Here is a 17746-nt window from a genome sequence, read left to right as displayed (position 1 = left end):
TAATGAACAGCGCTCTATTTCATAAATACATAATCGAGTGGCTTAATTGTCGCCAGACAAAGTCTTTGCTAAATCTGAACTTGTTAACAAATTTACAAACTGTTATTATTTCCTCCTCCATAAAATTCTCGAAAAGGGACGACTTCGAACAAGCGTACCAGAAAGAAATTAAAACTAATTATATTGCAAGATCGAAGACAGGCAGAAACACACACACAGGCACACAGACACACAGAAGTATAGCTCTACTTTGAAGTTACAATCAACAATTTTTCTCCACAATAATAGTTTTTTTCTGGTAACTTTCTGAGGTGCATTCTTGTTGGACATATGTATTATAACAACTACCAAAATACGTCAATAATGTCACGGAAGTTGGAATTGAATAAAATGGTGGAACATGCATGAAGATATTTTTATTCTTCGGGTAATCACTGTCAAGTACCTATTCAAATAAGAATTGTGGCTATAATTGTGATTTATTCGAAGTTAGTGAAGCGTGGTTAAATAAATATACAGCAGTCCCTGCAATGTACGGCCCCCGGCGTGAGCGGACACCTGACATGTACGGACACATTTGCTCGGCACGGAGTGTTTTCCTTCTATATTTTCCCCCCCTTAAACGGACACCTGCAAAACGTGGACACGGACACTCATTTTCGGTCCCAACAGCAGGTCATACCTCCAATGTACGGACAGACCATCGTCACATTTTCACCACAACAAAATCGATAACAGAGCAGTCCGGCTCTTGGTGCAAAGATCACAGCCGCAATGGCGTGACGACAGTCACTGGTAACTTGAGTGCACCTGTACCCATCAGGAGGGGGGGGGGTAGTTTTGGTCAGGAGTGGAGTACATGTATGCGAAGATGCCAACATGAAACTGCACTGTGCTCTTTATTCTTGTCTGTTGGACGTAAACAACAGAAACCACAGTCGATGAAGGTCCTGAGCGAAAGAGAGTGAAAAACCGGCCACAGTTCTCAGCATCGTGTGTCTGTGTGTAACCTCTTTCATTGACAAGATACTCAGTCTTGTTTCCCCTCAGCCTTGACCAGTGAGTCGGTTGCCTAATCTGTCTTGCTGTGTCAAAAGTTACGACACAGTCAACTGGTTTTGCTCTGAGTGAACAGTTGGAGCTGACCTCTCTGGCCACAGCCCAACAGTACATGGCTGGAGGGAGTGAGAGAGGGAGGCGGGAGGGGGGGGGGGGGTGGAGGGGTAGCTGGCTAAACTCTGTGGGGTGTCCGGTGTCACTGCATGTCAGCAGGAAGAGCATTGGAGAGAAATAGAGAGGTGTACTCTTCCACACAATTTCCAAGCATCAGTTGTCACGGCTTGGGGTAGGCATTAGTGAGGGAGAGTGGGAGCTGTGTTATGTACAGTGTATTTCCGACTGAAGAGTGAAAAGTCACTGCCATGCCACATGATCGGCATCCAGTCAATAAAGCCAGACAAGATGAAAATAAATTACATGATTATGACATGCAGCTCTATCTGCTGCTATTTATTCAAACTGGGTTTCAAACTTATTCTTGCAAAGCATCTGCACACGCTCCTCTGTGCTGCGTTTGTGTGGCTGCTTTCGTATGTCAGTGCATGGTGAGTGTGTTCACTGCCTTGAGGATTTATTTTATCTCTTCTTTTCAACACTTTTCATACAAATCATTTTTACAGAACGTTTAAAGAAGTATTAGGAGTTTATTGTTTAGTAGCCACAAGAAGTGATTAGCATAGACTCAATCCTGTTGTTTGTGTGTCTGTGTGAGTGTATGGGGGAGGGGGTGGTGTGGTCACCCCTCCCGTGACCGGACACCTGCAATGTATGGACAGTTTTGCTATGGCCCAAGGGTGTCCGTTCATGAGAGGGACTGCTGTATGTGGAACACTCTTTGAACATCACTTTGATCTCACTAGATGTTATGATGCACATTGCTATGCAATTTTATGCCATCTCAGTTAACAGTTTTCTTTGGTTTTGCATGACATATACATTTCATGCTTTCATTATCATTTCAGCACTTCTTGTTCAAACTTCAACGCCAAAAGTCTGAGTGGCTTCATTGTGTAGGAAGCGGATCAGCACACATTGTGCGTGCCATTAATGGCAACATCAAAAGGATTAACAAAAACATCATCATCATCATCATCATCATCATTATCATCATCATCATCATCATCATCATCATCATCATCATCATCAACATGATCATCAATACCATCATCAGCAGCATCAGCAGCATCAGCATCACGCCACCGTTTTGTGTTTTGCATTATATCTGAATTATGTTGCTTAGATTCTTACTTTGCCGTTTGGCTATCCTAAATTGAGCCCAAAGATTTTGCAAAGTCTTTTTGTCGACCATATAGTGCCATAGCTTTTTACAGCAAAGCTTCGGGAAGCAGACTTCGCCAAATTAACTTGAGACTTGACAAAAGACGCCAATCCTCTCTGGAGCAGATCGCCCTTCCAAATCGTCTGACGATGAAACAAATCCGTTTAAACTGAGTTGTATCTGCTGATATAGACATACGCGCACTGTCCTTTGTGCCAAACAGGATTGCAATTGCATGCGATCGTGCAACGTTTGCTTGGGAGTAGGTATCATACACTACCATTTAAGACCCAAAGCATGAGATATAGGTATCCTTCCACGCAGTCTTCGTGGTCAATAGCACACGCCATCAGCTTTGTCCCCCCCCCCCCCCCCCCCCATCCCGGATGCTTGCAACAGATTTTTTACCCAAAGATCTGCTGTGCACTGCGTGTATCTTAAGGCGTGTGAAGCCGATTTAATCGACGGTCGGTCATTTTGGCAAAGAAAGTTCCTGCCATGCTTTACGCGAATGCGATACTCAATAAGGCTTCCATGACTCCATCGACGATAGTGCAGTTCGGCAAAATATTGTCCTGCCATGCTACGCAAATAATAAGTCGAGCCTTACAACAAGTGTTGTTTTGCCATGCTCTACGCGAATGCGATACTCATGACGGCTTGCTTTAAGGCGAATGTTAGGGATATGCAGAAGAATGATGTGGCGCTTTTCATATCGTCTTGCACTTGTCGATGTCCACACCTACTTAGTCGAGCCTGACAACATCCCTAGAACTGGCAGAAGTGCGATGCGTGGCCTCCCAACAAGACAACGTAGAGTGCAGTGGTTTCGCTGCCTTCAAAGCCCTTTAGTTTTAGCATCAGACTGACTCTGACTAGGTAGTTTTCCATCAACGCATTAAAGCCATACATGGCACCGGACTGACTCTGGCTAGGTAGTTTTCCATCAACGCATTAAAGCCATACATAGCACCGGACTGACTCTGACTAGGTAGTTTCCCATCAACGCATTAAAGCCATACATAGCACCGGACTGACTCTGGCTAGGTAGTTTTCCATCAACACATTAAAGCCATACATAGCACCAGACTGACTCTGACTAGGTAGTTTTCCATCAACGCATTAAAGCCATACATAGCACCAGACTGACTCTGACTAGGTAGTTTTCCATCAACGCAGCCATACATAGCACCGGACTGACTCTGGCTAGGTAGTTTTCCATCAACGCATTAAAGCCATACATAGCACCGGACTGACTCTGGCTAGGTAGTTTTCCATCAACGCATTAAAGCCATACATAGCACCGGACTGACTCTGGCTAGGTAGTTTTCCATCAACGCATTAAAGCCATACATAGCACCGGACTGACTCTGACTAGGTAGTTTCCCATCAACGCATTTAAGCCATACATAGCACCGGACTGACTCTGACTTGGTAGTTTTCCATCAACGCATTAAAGCCATACATAGCACCGGACTGACTCTGGCTAGGTAGTTTCCATTCAACGCATTAAAGCCATACATAGCACCGGACTGACTCTGACTTGGTAGTTTTCCATCAACGCATTAAAGCCATACATAGCACCGGACTGACTCTGACTTGGTAGTTTTCCATCAACGCATTAAAGCCATACATAGCACCGGACTGACTCTGACTTGGTAGTTTTCCATCAACGCATTAAAGCCATACATAGCACCGGACTGACTCTGACTAGGTAGTTTCCCATCAACGCATTAAAGCCATACATAGCACCAGACTGACTCTGACTAGGTAGTTTTCCATCAACGCATTAAAGCCATACATAGCACCAGACTGACTCTGACTAGGTAGTTTCCCATCAACGCATTAAAGCCATACATAGCACCGGACTGACTCTGGCTAGGTAGTTTTCCATCAACACATTAAAGCCATACATAGCACCAGACTGACTCTGACTAGGTAGTTTTCCATCAACGCATTAAAGCCATACATAGCACCGGACTGACTCTGGCTAGGTAGTTTTCCATCAACGCATTAAAGCCATACATAGCACCGGACTGACTCTGACTAGGTAGTTTTCCATCAACGCATTAAAGCCATACATAGCACCAGACTGACTCTGACTAGGTAGTTGTCCATCAACGCAGCCATACATAGCACCGGACTGACTCTGACTAGGTAGTTTCCCATCAACGCATTAAAGCCATACATAGCACCGGACTGCTTACTGCGTGTTTTTCTCTCGGAACAATGGGGTGGTTCACATGTTCTGCTTTCAGTGATGCTCTCTGTTATTGTTTGGGGGTCTGTATCTGAATCCTTTATACACTTCAAGTTCGTCTCTCAAATTCGATGTATTCAGTACTGAGTGGTCTCCACAGGAATGTCGCTACGTCCGGCGGTCCCGTTCTCTTCCACCACGCTGACGATGCGTGGCGTCACTGTGTAGATCTCCTGGCGCTTGTACAGAGCTCTGCAACACAGATAGTATATACAATATAGAAAAGACCAAAACGTACTGTATACACGTGTTCACGAAGACGATGCAAATCACAATGTTCGACGTTTGGACCCTAGGGTCTTCCTCGGGAACACAAAACACGAAACGAAGCGGATAGAAGAAAAGGACAGACGATAGAACAGAAAGAAGTACGAACCAAAACAAACGGACAGAGGAGTAAAGTGTGTTGTGTTCCTGAGGTAGACCCTAGGGTCGAAACGTCGAACATTGTGATTTGTATCGTCTTCATTAACACGTGAGTACAGTGTGTTTTGGTCTTTTTATTTTTCGCTCTCACGCGCAGTCACCATTGTTCAGTTTATATAGAATATGTTTTGTTTGGTTATTAATTTGTGAGTGATGATTAGGCAAAAAAAAAAAAAAATCTGTTTTCGGTAACATAGGGTCGGTAGGTCGGGATTTTATTTTATTTTTTTTTCTTCAAAAAAACATATATTTTTAAGTTATTTTGCCAAAAAACAAAAACTGGTTTTTTTTTGGTTTTTTTTCTCCAAAATGCCCGAAAAAGTCTAGGGTCGCGCAAAAAAAAAAGGGTCGGTGGGGATACCGTAAACAGACTATTTTTTGTTTTGCCTTACCAGTCTTAAAACTAAAGACAAACTGGTCACAGGGCGGGGATATAGCTCAGTTGGTAGCGCGCTGGATTTGTATTCAGTTGGCCGCTGTCAGCGTGAGTTCGATCCCAGGTTCGGCGGAAATTTATTTCAGAGTCAACTTTGTGTGCAGACTCTCTTCGGTGTCCGAACCCTCCCCCCGTGTACACTACAGTGGGTGTGCACGTTAAAGATCCCACGATTGACAAAAGGGTCTTTCCTGGCAAAATTGCTTCGGCACAGTTAATAATTGTCTACCTATACCCGTGTGACTTGGAATAATAGGCCGTGAAAGGTAAATATGCGCCGAAATGGCTGCAATCTACTGGCCGTATAAAATTTCATCTCACACGGCATCACTGCAGAGCGCCTAGAACTGTACCCACGGAATATGCGCGATATAAGCCTCATTGATTGATTGATTGAGGAGTGTAAAATTAGCTGTAGAAGTATTCTACTCTCTGAAAGAACTTGCATGCTTTGTTGGTTGATTACGTCCTTGCATGCTGCCTTGTTTGCCTGGATGGTTGGCTGTTTTTGCGGGTCGTTCGTTTGTACAATGGTGAGTGGGCGAGAAAATGCGTTAGTTAGTTAGTTAGTTAGTGTGTGCGTGAGTGAGTGAATCCGTGAGGCAATCAGTCAGTCAGTCATTCAGTCAGTCAGTTATAGCACAAATAATAACTTTCGTTGGAAAAAGGTGCATATGAATGGCCATGCGATAAGACCGTCAAACTTAACACTCGACACGCCTGAAGGGCGACAACTCGTTGAAACTATGTGCGACCTAAATGGAAACTCTTTCCAAACCGAATTCAGTCCCTTTCACTGTCAACAACTTCATCTAGGGTTTGCGCAGCTTTCGTTTTGTACCCTAATCGTCTCGAAATCATGTCAGACATAGCAATCCACTTATCTCTTGCATTGTAGTCAAGTAGAAAAGCGCCCTCGCTAAGCAACATACTTGCGCGTGTTGCTTATTGGTGCAGAAAATAATTTCAAAACAATTTAACAAGGAATATTCGGTCATTGGTCCTTTAAGACGAGCACAAAGAGAGAGAGAAAAATGTACCCACGGTATATTGTGATGCATTGTAATTTTATGTAGCGTAGTGCAGTGTATAAATGGAACTATTTGAAACGTTGTTTTTGATCTTGTGTATACATACTGTCTTCGCCTGTAGTATATGAAGAAACCAATGGCAGCGATGATGACCATCACTCCAAGAACAGCGCCCAGAATGATTCCCCAGTATTCCATCGGCCCGTCGTTCTTCTCCTTCGTCGTTATTGGCGTCATGCCACTCGTGACGTCATTCCTCCATGACGTCATTTTCGTCGGAGAAATCGTTGTAGTAGTGGCTGGTGTGGGTGAGGTTGTTGGCGTGGGTGTGACGGACATGGAAGTAGAAGATCCGATGATTGTTGTTCGTCCGGAGTGCATGCTGGGATTGATGATGTGAGAATATTCAGCAGAAGATGACGTCATAGTCACGTGAGATAATGACGTCGTCGCATCGTGACTTGCAGACACCGTCTCCGTTACAACTTCGGATCCGTAAGACGTCATCAATGCTGTGGAAATCTGTGATGACGTGACGGTCGTTGTGACGCTGATTGTTGACGATGACGAAGTGGGTGGCGGAGGGGTTGGACATTCCATGATGTTATAAGGGAGTGACATCACATTCTTTGATAATCCTGGAGGACACTGGGTGGCGTTTGACAAGTTGTCGCATTCGTAGCGTAAAACCACTGTCAAACTAGAAAACAGACAACAGTTCCCAGTCAATGCAACAATTCAGAACATATAGAAATTAATTAAAGCCAAATCAAGACGGCATTGTTAATGCCAACACAAGCGTGCGAGCGCCCGAATTCTCTGTCTGTCTGTCTCTTTACATTACCTACACCAATGCATGTACCACACACACACACACACACACACACCCACACACACACACACACTCACACACACACACATACATACACACACACACACACACACACACACACACACACACACACACACACACACACATACTTACATACACGCGCACACGAACACGAGAACTCACTTCCACCACCATCAACACCAACACTATCAGCAACAACCCACCTCCATCCTAACCCCCACCCCACACATTTCACCAAACGTAACCCAAAATAATAACAATCATATCGATTGGACACTGCATAACCTACACATCGGAGTCACTTATTCGCTGCGACCGTGGTTTTAACTGGTCGACCACGTGTGTCCCGTGTGTAGGTAAGCGGGGCGTAACACTTCCCCAACGCTTGCAAATCCTGACAGAGTTATTTCCGAAAATCGTCGATTACATGAGAGAGTCATTTTCGAAAATCGTCGATTATATCATGCCATTTCACTGCATTTACATTTTTGCTGACAAAATGAAAAATAATAGCACAAAAGCAACGTACTTGGAAGGCTGGCCAGCACGATGGCCGGAGAGGTGTCGTTCAGTGTATGAGGAGTAGGGTCGACCCAAGGCCACCTGCAATGTCATGTTGTCCACTGGCTGGAGCAGCCGCTGACCGCTGTCCGCACTCGTGTCCACGTCAAAAATCTCAACCACAATGTCCAGGCAGCCCTGGAAGAAAGAAACATTATATCAGTGACTTATAGAAAACGTTATTATCTCAAATGAAAAATTGATGTGTAATGTATGCATACATATATCACAACATCAAACAACATACAACTAAAATAGTAACATGATAAATAAAAGCAAGAAAAATAAACTAAATCAGTGTGGACGCCCTCTTTCTCTCCTACTCCAACCCCTCCCTTTCTCTCTTTTTCTCTAGAGCTCTCTCTCTTTTCTCTCTCTCTCTCTGTCTCTCTCTCTGTCTCTCTTTTCTATCTCTGTCTCTATCTCGGTCTCTCTCTCTCTGTCTCTGTCTCTCTCTCTCTCTCTCTCTCTCTCTCTCTCTCTCTCTCTCTCTCTCTCTCTCTCTCTCTCTCTCTCTCAAAACAGAATGACTATGTTGGTACTGAACTTGTATAGCGATTCCGGCAAATATGCAGCGAAAAACAAATGCTGTAAATTTAACATGCTTGGTTATCTGCAGTAGCATGCTGTTCCAAAACTGCAATTATTGTATTTCTAGTTCTAGCGTTATGACAGCAACAGAAGTCCCCACCACGCCCACGTGTGAATGATGTCAGTTCAGTAAATTCTTTGCACAATTCACCTGATTCGAACAGGAATAAAGGTAACGGTTTTAAAGACAGAGAAGCAAAATACTAGGTGAGCAATTTCTGTTTTGAAGACATCATCAAGCGTTTTCCGATACAAAACAAAAATAATTTAATTCAGCAAAAATCTACACCAATAGGAAACAAGCGCAGAGGACACAAGTCAGAAATCGAATAACATAATTATGACAACACCACTTTATTCATTATAACACAGATAACCCAGTTCCCTGATCAGAAATGTTTTAGAAACAAGGACACCGGAAGAGACTGCTAGGGTGGACACGAGGACTTAAACATCTCTCCAAAAGGCAGACCACGTGAGACAATTGAAATCGCTGCGAGCTTATCGGTGAAAGCCTTTATCTGTTGCTTTCAATCAAGTGGTATTATTCCTGTGTCGGCACTATCCGGAAGTAAAACAAAAAAACACGATAAGGGCGAGCAATGTTATCCTTTGCCCGACCACCCCTTCCCCCCCCCCCCACCACCACTCATCCTTTATCAAGACAATCAGGAATAAAAAAAAACATAAAAAAAAACCCGAGGAAGCAGTTGTCCTGTGTTCCTGCTACTTTTAAGGATCACTATCAAAGACACTGGGGACATTTAGATGGCAAAGAGGCGAGTGAACAAACAAACTTGTGTGAAAAATGAGATCATTCGTATTCGATTTTGTTTCCGCCCTCCAAAACATTTGTTTAGTCCATCCTGAACTCAGGTCAAAATGAGTTCGGCTCATTCTATCCCTGACAGGATGCCTTGAGTTTCCTTGTCTGGCAAGGAAACCGATTTGTTTACATATTTAGAGCTTTTTGTAATGTATTATTGATATAAGTAGATTCGCGATCGTCGATAATGATTTTTCATGGTGTTTTGTAATTTTTAAATTACAAAGGAATTGATATGTAAGACAGTTTCAAGCGAGCTATTTTTCGCGGCTGTATTTACTGTGCAAACAACTCTAAATATGGCAAAGGTGTCACGTGATAATCAACCATTTGGTTTCGGCGCTCACTGGAGCAGACGATTTTTTCTGTAACCAGTTGACAGTGATGAAACCATATATTACGGTCTCCTTCCGGCAGCAGTCCCAAAATTTCGACTTGTTTTGACCTTAGAACGATGTCTTTATCATAACTGTGAAGAACAGAACGGAGAGCACTGTCGAAGTCGGCCAATCTGCAATCATTTTCGTCTCGCGAACACTGATCTCAAATTTAGATCAGTGCTCGCGAAAAACATAATATGGGAGATAACTCTGTATTTGTGTTTTGATAGATTCGCGTAGGACTGTAGCGTCCGGTCAGAGAGATAACTGGCGATAGCCGTTGAGCGATGACTGATCAGAATGTTGTTTAGTCCTGCACAGTAGGGCAACTGATGAGGCTGTACATATATAACATTCTGAAAACTGTCAGGGGTCAGCCGTGTCAACTCCATTACTTCTGTTGTGTTTGATTCAGGTCAACAGTTTTCGGATAATCACCATTTAAATGCAAAGGCAAATGCAAACACGCATTACATTTTCCAGATGAACATTTCTACGAACGACTTTAGAAAGACGTCAACACGGAAGACTTTTAGGTTAAGTGGATTTCACGTGCTTCAGTCACAGCCTTGATTACACTAGTAGAAATCCGAATCAGATAGACTGCTAACGTACCAAGATCAAGAGTCAGATAGGAAATGTACCTCAGGAGAGAGCGCTTATCTGCTTATGAACACTCGACAGACAACAACCCGACGGCAAATCAAAGATTTAATATTCGATGTGTAAATATATGGCAGTTCACCCACATTGATCCCCACATCACTGAAAAGTGACCATCCGCCTTGGCATTGTTGCTGCAAGGGTACAAAATGGTTGAGGGAGCGTGTAACATGTCAGCCAGGGTACACATTTTGCTCTATTACGCTTATAGCCCAAGGGTTTTAATAAAAATGTAATCTCATTCAAGGGTGCACATGTGATCGTTATATATATTGCTTTTTTTTTCTATGCTTCCAAGAAGGATTCGTAAACCGTTAAAAAATGGAGCTCCCCCTGCTCCCCCACTATACCCTTCCCCCTCCCTCTCTCTTCTCCCTCCTGCTCAATCATTCCATACGCCGGTTTGTCAATGACATCATGATCACCATTCGTCGCTGTGCTAAATCACTCACGAACCCCACCGAGTCGCAGCCTGCAGTTCGATAGGATCGGGAATACAGCAGGAGACGAAATTGATCACGCGTGAAAAAAGCGCGGGTCAGGTGGTAAAGTCATACTGTTTGCTTGGTTGAACTTGGCACTGATCAGATGACCTCAGGCCATGACCCGGAGGGTGTTGGATGGTGTCATTTTGAGCTTCAATCTTCATCATTTCACCTCGTCAACCGCGCGAAACATGCAATCAGTTCCCTGGTGCATTGGGCGGGAGTTAAAGATCTACAAGATTTTTTCGAGGAGAAAAGAAGACAAGTCGCGTAAGGCGAAAATACAACATTTAGTCAAGCTCAGTCCAACTCACAAAATAAAACTGAACGCATTGCATTTTTTCCGCAAGACCGTACACTCGTAGCATCGTCTGTCCACCGCTCGTGGCAAAGTCAGTGAAATTAACAATCCAGAAAAGCGAGGTAGCGGTTGGGCTGAGGAGGATAGCACGCTTGTCTATATCTCTATTCTTTTTAAAGCCATATGTACTTGATGACTATACACGCTAATTGCTTTACCAACAGCTGGAGACATGCTAAATTAAGTTCCCTGCAAAATATTGTGGTCTAGGACCCCTTCAATGTTGAGATATGTTAATTTTCATTTTGATCTGGATCGTCCTATTTATAGATTTGCCAACAGAGGTAGCGTTGACGCAAGGGAAATAACTCCGCGTCTTTGTTTACATCCAACGTTTTTGAGACTCTAAAACAAGCTGTAATGCATGTATATGGTCCGCGCATGGCGACATATCGTCATTACATGGTCTTATGGTGCGTTTGACATCGATTATGGGCAAACTACACTTTGTAAACACGGGAGCGCGTATATATGCCTTTAACTCTCTAAATGTGTTTTTAATCCAAACATATCATATCTATATGTTTTTGGAATCAGGAACGGACAGGGAATAAGATGAAATTGTTTTTAAATCGATTTCGAAAATTTAATTTTAATCATAATTTTTATATTTTTAATTTTCAGAGCTTGTTTTTAATCCGAATATAACATATTTATATGTTTTTGGAATCAGCAAATAATGAAGAATACGATCAACGTAATTTTGGATCGTTTTATAAAAAAAGAATCTTAATTACAATTTTCAGATGTTTAATGACCAAAGTCATTATTTAATGTTTAAGCCTCCAAGCTGAAATGCAATCCCAAAGTCCGGCCTTCGTCGAAGATTGCTTGGCCAAAATTTCTATCAATTTGATTGAAAAATGAGGGTGTGACAGTGCCGCCTCAACTTTTACAAAATGCCGGATATGACGTCATCAAAGACATTTATCGAAACAAGAAGAGCAAACGCTCGATCGAGTCACTTTCGCAGTTCTGAATATTATATGAGGCATCAGATGGACAGGAAGAAATTGCTATTCACAACACAATGAGTCACGTTCACATAAAATTTGAGCCCGGTCACTTTTATAGTTTCCGAGAAAAGCCCAACGTTAAGTTGTGTGTTGCCGAACAGAAAAGGCTAGTTATCTCCCTTGTTTTTCTGATAACGTTCGTAAAAGGCTACAGATGTAAATACTTTGATGTAAAGAATAATCCTACAAAGTTTCAATCACATCCGATGAACTTTGTCAAAGATATAAAATGTCTAATTTTTCCTTTGACGCTGACCTGTGACCTTGAAAAAGGTCAAAGGTCAACGAAACCATCGTTAAAGTGTAGAGGTCATTGGAGGTCACGACTAAACAAAATATGAGCCCGATCGCTTTAATAGTTTCCGAGAAAAGTCCAACGTTAAGGTGGTGTCTACGGACGGCCGGCCGGACGGCCGGCCGGACGGCCGGCCGGACAGACTAACACTGACCGATTACATAGAGTCACTTTTTCTCAAGTGACTCAAAAATGAAAGGCCTCTGGGGATATCATACCCAGAAACTCTCTAAACATTTTTCATGAAGATCGGTCCAGTAGTTTACTCTGAATCGCTCTACACAACCACACACACAAACAGACACACACACACACACACACACACACACACACACACACACACACACACACACACACACACACACACACACACACACACACCACGACCCTCGTCTCGATTCCCCCCTCTATGTTAAAACATTTAGTCAAAACTTGACTAAATGTAAAAAGGACGGAGGGGAGTGGGGGGAGGAAGGGAAGAGAGAGTGTTAGGGGGAGAGAGAGAGAGAGAGAGAGAGAGAGAGAGAGAGAGAGAGAGAGAGAGAGAGAGAGAGAGAGAGACTGACTGACTATTAGGGTTTAACGTCCTCTTAGACCAGTAGTTGGCCTATATTGGGACAGGTATTGGTTATATGCTGAAGAGAGAGAGAGAGAGAGAGAGAGAGAGAGAGAGAGAGAGAGAGAGAGAGAGAGAGAGAGAGAGAGAGAGAGAGAGAGAGAGAGAGAGAGAGAGAGATGGCGAGGTGTTGATTGAAGCTGTAAGGGGTCAGGTCGGAAATCTGAAGTATTATATGTCCAAGGGAAGTCTGAACAGAACGAAGAACAAGAAAAAAACAGAAGGATCGAGGGGGAGAAATGGAGAGAGTACCGAAGGGGGTGACGTTGGAGTTTATGGGGATGTCAGGTTGTGAATGAGGCTAAGGAGAGAAGGATTGCTATCGGTGGAGCAAAAATGCGAGCGAATAAAATCATTACAGCAATTTACGCTGTAATTGACTCTCTCTTGGCCAGTGTGTGTGTGTGTGTGTGTGCAGGGGCGGATCCAGGGGAGGCCTAAACAAAGAGAGAAAAAATGAAATAAAAAGCAGATTTTGTTGTTAAATAAAGTAAAAATGATGGCTCAGATTGCTCCATTTTCCGTGATTTTCATCAATTTTTCCCTTGGAGCCGGCCTTTGTCTTCTAAGTGACGGTCATTTATCCTTGTTTTGATCCACATTGTCTTCTTTAATTTACTATTTGGAAGGTGTGTTAGGGGAATTCTGTTGGCTCAGATTGCTCCATTTTCCTTGTTTGTATCAACATTTCCCGGGAGGGGGGGGGGGGGGATTGCTCCCGGATTCCTCTAGGAGGTTCGAATGCTTCGCGTCCTCAACAAAACGCTTCGCGTCGTCGAATTGTCCCAAAAATAAATTTGGAAACCCCTCCTTAAAAATGATGTGATCCGCCCCTGGTGTGTGTGTGTGTGTGTGTGTGTGTGTGTCTGTTTATGTGTGTGTGTGTGTGTGTGTGTGTGTGTGTGTGTGTGTGTTTGTGTTTGTATATGTGCATGTGTGTGTGCGTGTGTGTGTGTGTGTGTGTGTGTGTGTATGTGTGTGTGTGTGTGTGTGTGTGTCTGTGTGTGCGTGAGTTTGTGTGTGTGAGCCTACACGCGTGTGTATGTATGTGTGTGTGTGTGTGTGTGTGTGTGTGTGTGTGTGTGTGTGTGTGTGTGTGTGTGTCTGTCCATCTGTCTGTCTGTGTATGTGTGTGTGTATGTGTGTGTGTGTGTGTGTGTGTGTGTGTCTGTTTATGTGTGGCATTCGTGTATGTGTCTGTGGCTCTGAGTGGATGCGTGTGTGGCCGTATGTCTTGTATGAACGTCTGCAATCATCTTCATTTTAAGAGGAAGATAATGATCTCTCTCTCTCCCTCTCTCTCTCCCTCCCTCCCTTTCTCTCTCTGTCTCTCTCTCTCTGTCTCTGTCTATGTGTGTGTGTGTGTGTGTGTGTCTCTCTCTCTCTCTCTCTCTCTCTCTCTCTCTCTCTCTCTCTCTCTCTCTCTCTCTCTCTTTCTCACCTCTTGCTTCAGTCTGTAATATGCAAATGAAACCGCGAATTCTGTAGTAAGGGAGAGACAGAGAGAGTTTTCAGGAGACGAATGATCACACTATCTTCGGGAATTATATTAAAAGCTTCCTTTTTGGACTGAAACTTCCGGGATTCTACTAAAATTGACTGCAGGCAGTAGCACACAGAACACCAAAAAGACGGAGCCACACAATGTCAGATAAACTCACAGAGGTTCTTTCATTGGTGGTTTCGGTATTTAACTTACATTATTCAGGATCTATTGTTCGTGAACAATCATGAGATTTCGCGATAAACAGATCACAGACAAAATATGAACACAATATTAGCGAAGCCGATTGTCGGAGGCAATCGCTGTCGTACGTGTTTAATACTGTAAAAGGCGGAGAGCACATACCTATTCTGTGGTTTGCACTTTGTAAGCTTTCATTATTATCATTAGCATTTTTAGGTTGATGAACCCTACTCATCAGCAGCACCTCATCTCATGGACACTCCATATATCTAGTTGAATAGCGACAATGTGTACCAGCATGGATCTATAGAGGCACATCATTTTTGTTTGTTTGTTTGTTTGTTTGTTTGCTTAACGCCCAGCCGACCACGAAGGGCCATATCAGGGCGGTGCTGCTTTGACATATAACGTGCGCCACACACAAGACAGAAGTCGCAGCACAGGCTTCATGTCTCACCCAGTCACATTATTCTGACACCGGACCAACCAGTCCTAGCACTAACCCTATGATGCCAGACGCCAGGACCAGGCGGAGCAGCCACTAGATTGCCAATTTTAAAGTCTTAGGTATGACCCGGCCGGGGTTCGAACCCACGACCTCCCGATCACGAGGCGGACGCCTTACCACTAGGCCAACCGTGCCGGTATATAGGCACATAATTCAGATGAGAACAAAGCAAACATGACGACATCAAAGTACAGTTAAAAAAAAAATAAAAAAAAGAAGAACGTATCCGTGTGGAAAAACTGACACATAAGACAGGAACACACAGAAGCAACTATTTCCGAACGAACTACGATTGATCAGGATTTCGAAAAGTAAAACAAAGGAAAGATGATGAACACCGTTGGATAAAACAGAAAGACACACAGATACCCATATCCGAAGAAGGATAATATTCTGCATTTTGACAATTCTTTGTGTTGCGATCCGAATTCAGAACGGTCTCCCAAGGTCCTGTTCTTACCGGATCTGAATAATTGGAATTTAGACAGACTTGCCATGGAATATCTGACAGAGCTTCGGGCAAGAAACAGTATCATTCTCTTTTAGTACAGAACAGCATAGCCAGATCGAAGCTCAGATTGGCAGTTAATTATTTCTCTTTCTTGTATGTCTGTTTTCTCTTCATTCAAAGTTTCCGACCCTGTCTGATCCCCTCCTGCTCCGTCATCATTTTCTCGTTGTTCGGTTTCTGTTTCTAATTTGCTTTCTGACAAAGCTGGCTAACGATCTTGCACATGTTTACCCTCTTCCAACCTCTACCCCCTCCCTCCCTCCCACCCCCTGACCTTATTTCTCCAGTAAGCTACTGCTGCTTCTTTTGTACACAAAACATGACATTCATCAAACGGCGGCCGTGTATCCCTACTGAAATGATTTGCTATTCTGTAGAGTCAATGACTGATAGGATGTTCTTACAAACGCATTCATGTTACTGGTAAGTATAGGCTTAGGGATATCTGCGTACGGATGCACTTGCGAAAGCTTACTGAAGATTACTCCGAATTCTCTCGTGTTTTTTTCGGGTCGGGGGTGGTGGGGGGGGGGGGGGGGGGGTTGACTTTGATTACTTTGGTCTTGTTGCCTTTCTTATATAGGTGTGTGTGTGTTTTTTTTTTGTTGTTTTTTTTTGGGGGGGGGGGGGGGTTCGTCGCCTATATTTGTTTCATAATATTTCTTTGGTGACTGCAATTTCCTGGTCTTTTTCCGTAGTTTACTCACTAAACATATGCTTACTATTAAAGGCCTATACCAAGGCAATATTGTGTGAAAACATCATCCGTAATGCCTTAGGGGCAGCTGGCCTATTATTTCACCGAATTAATTCACCCTGAAAAATAAGAATTAGATTTCGTTTGAGGTGGGAAAATTAGACCACAGGAAAGTTTCATTGGGCAAGCATACAACTCATGCGTTCTGATTCGATAATTGCAAATCGACCTAGTTTGTTACACGATAAAACTATATCATCGCGTACGTGTACTTTAACCCAGAAACTTTAGCTAGCTAGAACAAACTGTATCCCACAATGCCTGCGTTACCAATTACATTAGCTGTTATTTGCCCAACGACAGTGTCCGTGTCTTTAGGGTCCTATGTACTCGACTTAACCTCTGTTTAACCATTTACTTTGTAAATGAATGCAGAACATCTGACCACACTCGCACCATTACTAGCTGTGTAGCTTTTGACTATTGACACTGCAAGATGAAAGGTCATTTGTACGATGTCTTAGCAAATGAAATGTTAACAGTGCTCGTGACAAAACATTCAGATCTTTTCTGTCAACGATGAAAGCAATAGCCTACGGTGTTCCGGAGCTTTCATCTTACAGAAAGTGCGTGAGTGTGGTGGTGGGGGAAGAGGACGGGAGAGAATGGGAGAGAGACGGACAGGCGCATAGCTAGGCAGGGAGGGAGAGAGAGAGAGCGAGAGAGAGAGAGAGAGAGAGAGAGAGAGAGAGAGAGAGAGAGAGAGAGAGAGAGAGAGAGAGAGAGAGAGAGAGAGAGAAAAGAAAGAGAGATAGAGAGAGAGAAAAGAAAGAGAGAGAGAGAGTGAGGGAGAAGAGAGAGTGAGAGAGAGAGACAGACAGACAGACATACAGACAGGCAGTCGGATAGACAGACAGACAGACAGAGACAGAGACAGAGAAAGAGAGAGACAGAGAGAGACAGAGACAGAGACTGAGAGTAAAGTTGAGGTCAGTTTACCCAGTCTTTAGATGACGGGTGTAGGGGATGAGGGTACGCGTTTGGAACACACATACGAAGCAGCCGAGATGGTCCTTCGATGACATTTTTGACGCGATACCTAAAGGAGACTAGTACTAATAGGAATACTTTCCGAATACACTTCAAAGACAAACACAGATGTAGCACAATGTTGATACTCGCATTACGCTGTGCTTCCGTGATAC

General features: G+C 43.5%; 1 protein-coding gene across 1 annotated transcript; it reads right to left on the bottom strand.

Moving 5' to 3' along the window:
* Positions 1–4675: 4675 nt before the first annotated feature.
* Positions 4676–7091, bottom strand: LOC138946280 (uncharacterized). The gene is made up of 2 exons (XM_070317855.1): positions 6598–7091; positions 4676–4790 (listed from the first exon to the last, which is right to left on the bottom strand). Exons 1-2 carry the CDS (start codon positions 7089–7091, stop codon positions 4676–4678), a joined length of 609 nt encoding a protein of 202 aa, XP_070173956.1.
* Positions 7092–17746: the final 10655 nt, after the last annotated feature.

This window comes from Littorina saxatilis, linkage group LG1 (assembly GCF_037325665.1).
Source record: "Littorina saxatilis isolate snail1 linkage group LG1, US_GU_Lsax_2.0, whole genome shotgun sequence".
NCBI classification, from domain to species: domain Eukaryota; kingdom Metazoa; phylum Mollusca; class Gastropoda; order Littorinimorpha; family Littorinidae; genus Littorina; species Littorina saxatilis.
Note: the sequence above shows the minus strand (reverse complement) of the source record. Positions and strands in the feature narration are given on the sequence as shown.